The sequence below is a fragment of the Mus caroli genome, chromosome 6 (assembly GCF_900094665.2).
Source record: "Mus caroli chromosome 6, CAROLI_EIJ_v1.1, whole genome shotgun sequence".
NCBI lineage: Eukaryota > Metazoa > Chordata > Mammalia > Rodentia > Muridae > Mus > Mus caroli.
The window spans coordinates 19,599,726-19,606,380 of NC_034575.1; the positions used below are offsets into that span (position 1 = coordinate 19,599,726).

Below are 6,655 nucleotides of genomic sequence, written 5' to 3' on the forward strand. Positions count from 1 at the left end.
AATGTCTATCGTTGTCATGAGCATGGCCGTGGTAAGGACCCCAGTGCCTCGGATCCTGGGAATGGTCAGGCTTTTCCAGATCAGCCTCAGAGCAATAGCAAAGCCTTCCTTCCATAGATCACAGTGAGGAAGCTGACAGTATGTGAAGAGAATATCATTCCCAGCTTCCTCCTCTCCAATGGCTGCAATCTGAAACTGTTCCCCTAGACACCCGCTAAGAGCTGAGCCGCCTTCCACAGTAGATTCCATATCCAGTGGTATATAATAAGTGTACCGAGTCTCTGGGCCACTGGTACGTCTCTATCAGAGCACATGACTCAACAGATCCCAGCTTTTCCATCGTCTCTTCATTACCTGTCACCTCAGTGAGGTCAGTCCCAAACCTGTGCAGATTGGGGCACAGTTAAAGAGAAATTCGAGGGGATCACCCAGTATACCATTGCCACACACAAAAATAGAAAAATAAAAATATTACCTGGGTGTCCCTACAGAACAGATTGTCTTTTTCAGGAATCTTTCTAGGTACAGTTTGTGTTCCAGCGTTGTGATATTCTAGTCCTGTTATTTTATGTCTAAATCCACCAAGAAATGGCTTATGGAAGTCAGATTTTATTATCTCAACTGCTACGTCCTCATAGCGATCGATGCCTAAGGGATGAAAGCCAAGGCTGAAAGAGAGTTCAACAAAGGCATACTAAAACACTTGGTCTAACAGATGTTAAGGACTCACCGGTCTGAATGGTGACCGTTATGATATGGGAGCCCTCACTCAAGCCCTCTATTCTTCTGACTGGATATTGGTCAGGAAGTGTGGAAAACACCTCCAGTTGAGCAATTTCTTGTGGTTTGATTCCATATTGTATTAGAGACTCATTATTCCCAACAATGATGCCTAAGAAAAATGAAAACGTTAGGGTGTTTTATGTCAAAGAGATAGAAATTTCTGTTCATTCTTTATTTTAAATTGAAAATGTTATATATGTTTAAATTTGTAACAAAGGATGTTTCAATCAACATATGCCCATGCTGTGAAATGGTTAAAGAAAGCTAACAAATCCACTACTCACGCACTTACCTTCTTTGGTGAGAACACTTCAATTTTACTGTATTAGTAATTTTCAAGCATATAATGCATGCTGTTAGCTATAGTCACCATTATATGCAGTGATCAACCAGATATTCCTATTTTAAGGAAATGGAAAATAACAAAGCTGACTGTAGGCACACATGTCAGTAAATTACTAAATGTAATAGTAATGATTTCTACCTCATACTATAATGTTCGTGCAGACAAGTCCACAAGGCAGAAACAATAGCTAAAGACAACTTAGTAGATTTTATAGATAATTGGAAAATAAATACATTGAAATTTCAATTAACTTGCTTTAACCAATTCATGTATTACAACCTATTGAAGCATCATGCTATCATAAATATGCATTTGGTTGCAAATTAATAAAAAAGAATAAAGTGTAAAGAAAATGTAATCCAGCATCATGGCTACTCTGGCAAGGGATCACATCTAAAGACCTAGGCCTGTGTGATCCAGACAGGATGACACACCTAGACACACATTTCATGAGCTTGCCTCAGAACTCTGTTCTTCTCCAGAGTGGGCACAGACTTTAGAGCCTGAGCTACAGCCCTCGTGCTGGAATAAAGCAAGCACCAGTTTTGAAGGATGCTGGGTTGGCATAGAACCTCACATTTCTCTGCTTGGTGCCAACGCACACTTGGTACCCAGTGGTCACTACAATGGTAACTATAAAGAAGAATGGCTGCTCATAAAACGCTAAGAATTGAGCCCCTTCAGGGTCTCTAGCCTCTCCTGGAGCTCTGCATTCTTTATGGCCTCCAACTTTAAACTTCATGTTTGAATAAATGTCCCATATTTAAACTTTCTCTTTGATGTCATACAGTTCAACCTCTGCCACTGACTAGCACACTGATGGTAGAGAGGTTCCCTAAGTTTTCTTTCCAGTGAGTTAGCAACAGTATCTCCCTCAAGAAGGTTGTTGTGTAAATTAATGATGAAATCATCAGAGTCTTTTAGAGAAGTACTAACATGCTTAAGGACTCAACACACCAGCCTTTGTGATCACCGTTAGTCACCACTTTTGTTGATAGTCACTGGACAGCTCAGCCTGGGTTGCTCCACCCACCTGGCTGTTTCAATACATCTTAATGTTTGCAGGTCATTCAGTCTTGTAGGGTTTAAAGCTTTTGAGTGCATTTTATTCACTTATTTATTCAGTGTGGGTGTGTGGGGTGGGAGTGTGTGTGGGTGTGTGTGGGGGGGTGTGTACACATATGTGCATGTCATGGCACAGGAGCGATAGTCACTGGACAGCTTGAAGGAGTCCGTTCTCTCATTCCACCATGTGGTCCCAGGGATAGAAGTGGCAAGGCTTAAAGTATCTTGACCTGCTGTGCCACCATTCCACCCCCAGGCTCTTAAAATTTAATTTAGAACTAAACTTGTTCTTTGGAAACTATGTATAGCATCTTTATAAGTCAATACACAAAAACTATTTTAATATAAACATTAGGACTGGTTCATGTGTGTCCTACATAAACTTATCAGTTATGCTAACTTGACAGACTACCACAGTTACAAACACATTATCTAATTACAACCTAAGGCTGAGTGACTTAAGCAGATACTCTCAGCAACATCTGCAAAATGTAAGCATAGAAAACTCAGAAACCATCTTTATTTACACTTTATGGGTTCTTCTTCATTGCCCATTTTTGTTCAATCTCATTTCCCCTCCACCCATGCAAAATTTCTTGCCACTTTCCTAAAGTACCAAGTTCCCCCACCCCTTTGGGACTTATTCCAATAGTTACCACCTTTATTGACTGAAACAGTCTATAGCTGCCCAGGTTCCTTCCTCTGTAAACTTCACGTTTAGGAGGCTGCTGCCGTGAAAGTGCCTCCACGGTACATTGACACTCCAGGCACTCCTTCCTTGCTAGTCTGTAGATGACTTGAGGACATGATTCTGAGAATGCTCAGTTATATCCAAAGGATACAGAATAAAACATATATTCATGAAAGTGTGGTAAATGAACGTTAACGTGCTGCCACAATATAACTCGGAAACAGTAAATATTAAGATAGTTTTACAATCAAAGATCTTTGGTGAGTTACAAGTTAAAGCCAGAACAATCTTGATAAAATCATTAGCCTTCAAACTTACCTTCATGTGTTATTTGCAGTACATAGTGTGGGATACGTAATAAGTGTGCAAAGTGCTCCTTGAGGAATCTAAATGGAGCATCAACTCTAAAAGGCATTTTTATTTCCTGGCCTGCAGGAATAAGTACAATTTTTACTGTAAACAAAAAAGAGAAAAAAATCATCATCAAATACAGTAAGGGTCAGCAAATTATATCTAGAGAAGTGGGTAGCAGTACACAGAATATTATTGTTGTTGTTGTTGTTATTTCACTCACTATGTGTTTGCTATAAATCAAGAATTACTGAAATATCCAAAATGGCACCAAAAATGCACAATGGAGTAACTAAATTGATAGCTACTGAGCTCTGTCTGGCTCATTTCATCTTCTCACCCTGCTCCTTATGCAGACATGGCATGCAGGGATTATCTGAGCTGCCTTCTCTATATTCCAGAGTTATATTTCATAAAAATAAACTGCTTGTTGTTGAGGTGGAATAGAAAGACAGGGGAAACCATAGGGACGTTAGAGAGAAAACAAAGCCACTCACCCATCAGATTGCCACCACTCTCTGGGGAGAAGCAAGGATTCTGGCACAATTGCAACTGCTTACAGCCTTTCTCCCAGCTTGGCTCTTTGCCTTCAGTCCCCTAGGAATCTCACCAGAAAAGCCCATATACTAAGAATGGACATATACTGAATCCCATTATGTAATCCTACTGATTCCTGATTCTACTTTATCAGGCTATATCATTCGGTCCAGTGCAAACTAAAGCCATCCTATAATCCCACTGATGAAAAGAGAGAAAAGGAAATAGATGTTCCTTAGCAACCTTTTGAGGTGTTGCTTGAAAACCACAAATGGTATATACAGGCAAAAGGTGAGACAATTAATTAGGACTTTATTCCCGGGGCCCACACTCTCAGGTGTAGCTTGGTTTCACCTGAGGGTCTCTCTTTCTCCTCACCTTCATGCTTAAAGCCTGTAGTAAAATATCTTTAATAAAGTCTCCATCTCTGCACTATCTTGGCTTATTCTGAAACTGCTTTCTGGGTTGAAGTTACAAATCCTAGCTTGGCTTAAGTTGAGTGAGGTCATTAAGAGGTTGAGGGGACCTGTCCTGAGCTCAAGATGACCCTGTGGAGCTCTCAGTGTCCCTTCCCGCTGACACTGTTCCTGTCATAGGTATTTACTGGCAAAGAAGAAAAGGAGCAGCCAGCGACTGCCCTGATCCCCGACACTGTTATCAGGTAATGACAACGCCTACGTAAGATTCACATGGTTCTGTGGATGTCATCAAAACTGACCTTCAATGAAAACCAAAATGTGTTTTCCTAAGCTGTATATAATACAGTTTGTACCAGTCAGACAAAAGCAAAACAAACAAACAAACAAACAACAACAAAGCAAAAAAAAAAAAAAAAAAAAAAAACCCAACCATGTAAAAGCATCATGTTATATATGGGAACAGCAAATGCAAAGGGGAATCTGGGCTCCAGTTCCACACTAGATCTTGATAGCTAAGTACAGCAATTACCTCCAAATTCACAAGCCAAAAAATCAGTTATACTCAGAACCTGCTCCTACTCACTCTATTTGAAACACACACACACACACACACACACACACACACACACACACACACACGAGAGAGAGAGAGAGAGAGAGAGAGAGAGAGAGAGAGAGAGAGAGATATTTTAATTGAAAATTTTTAAACTTTTCCATTGAAGTTTAAATGAAACAAAAAAACTACCATTTGAAACAAAGAAATAAACTATGTGGTCTCCTACAGCTGATACCTGTTGCTACAGACTCTCTCACTGACGTCTGCAAAGTCTCCTTTATAGCTTTTATCTTATTCAGAAATGACAGCTCATCATCTTCTGCTTTCTGGTAATCTGAAAGTCTGTAATCTTCATCCTGAGATCCTGAGGCACTTCCAAGGGACATGTCCTCTTCCCTGGGTTTGGAGTCGTCGGATTTGGGGGTTGACATACTAAATTCACTGTGCCTCTCCGCGTTCTCCTCGCTCTCGGTGGTGAGTTTCTCCACTTCATCGTCTTGCTCTGGCATCACATCCGAACCTTCTGCTTCGTCTGAAGGACGAGGAATACTGATGACTTCGCCAGCCTCTTCATAGTTGGCGGTGGAGACACGGTCCTCCTCCGTATCAGACATTGTCCTAAATTAAGACAAACAAAGTTACTACGTCTTTAAGTGTTTCTTCTCTGGGGTTGAACAGGTAGCTCTGTGGTTAAGAGCACTTGCTGACCATGCAGAGGACCTAGGTTTGGTTTCCAGCACCACAGGTGTGGCTCAGAAAGGCCTGAAGCTCCAGTTCTAGGGCATCCGATGCTCTCTTCTGCCACCCAAGAACACTAGCCACACATGCGGTACCCATAAACATGTACAAAACTCTCAGAAACCTAAAATACTGATACATATTTTTGTTTATTGGATACTTTCTTTATTTACATTTCAAATGCTATCCCCTTTCCTGGTTCCCCTTCCGAAAAACACCCTCCCCCTATTCCCTCCCCCCTGCACCCCAACCCACCCATTCCCACTTCCTGGCATTCCACCACACTGAGGCATACATCCTTCATAGGACAAAGGGCCTCTCCACCAACTAGGCCATCCTCTGCTGCATATGCAGCTGGAACCATGAGTTCCACCCTGTGTAGCATTTGAAGTGTAAATTAAGAAAATATCCACCATGCTCTTTGGTTGGTTTAGTCCCAGGGAGCTCTGGGGATACTGGCTGGTTCATATTGTTGTTCCTCCTATGGGGCTGCAAACCCCTTCAGCTCCTTGGGTCCTTTCTCTAGCTGCTTCATTGGGGACCCCATGCTCAGTCCAATGGATGGCTGTGAGCATCCACTTCTGTATTTGTCAGGCACTGGCAGAGCCTCTCAGGAGACAGCTATATCAGGCTTCTATCAGCAAGCTCTTGTTGGCATCCACAACAGTGTCTGGGCTTGGTGATTGTAGATGGGATGGATCCCCAGGAGGGGCAGTCTCTAGATGGTCATTTCCTCAGTCTCTACTCTACACTTTGTCTCTACAACTCCTTCCATGGGTATTTTGTTCCCCCCTTCTAAGATGGATAGAAGTATCCACACTATGGTCTTTCTTCTTCTTGAGTTTCATGTGGTTTGTGAATTGATACGTATTTTTTTTAAGTTTATTTTCTTATGGGTGACGGGCATCAGATAAGATTTTAATTTTAAAAAATTACAGAATATTAAAAATAACCAAGAATCTTATAAATGGGATTTGGAATATGACATTTTCTGAGAGCATTTGGTGGAAAACATTATTTTTTATTTCTTTCTTATTCAGTGAAGCATCTCTTTAAGAAAGGCCTTGCTCATCTCCCATGCTCATGGATTGGCAGGATCAACATTGTAAAAATGGCTATCTTGCCAAAAGCAATCTACAGATTCAATGCAATCCCCATCAAAATTCCAA

The 6,655-nt window shown here is 41.2% G+C and overlaps 1 protein-coding gene across 1 annotated transcript in view; it reads right to left on the reverse strand.

The window, feature by feature from the left end:
* Positions 1-6,655, reverse strand: part of Iqub (IQ motif and ubiquitin domain containing) — a 64,429-nt gene that overhangs the window by 47,175 nt on the left and 10,599 nt on the right. The window contains exons 2-5 of the mRNA XM_021164903.1: positions 4,984-5,366; positions 3,204-3,338; positions 731-892; positions 476-648 (exon numbers count right to left, since the gene is read on the reverse strand). Coding sequence (XP_021020562.1) covers positions 476-648; positions 731-892; positions 3,204-3,338; positions 4,984-5,362 — 849 coding nt within the window. The 5' untranslated portion in view covers positions 5,363-5,366. The remainder of the gene's footprint in view (positions 1-475; positions 649-730; positions 893-3,203; positions 3,339-4,983; positions 5,367-6,655) is intronic.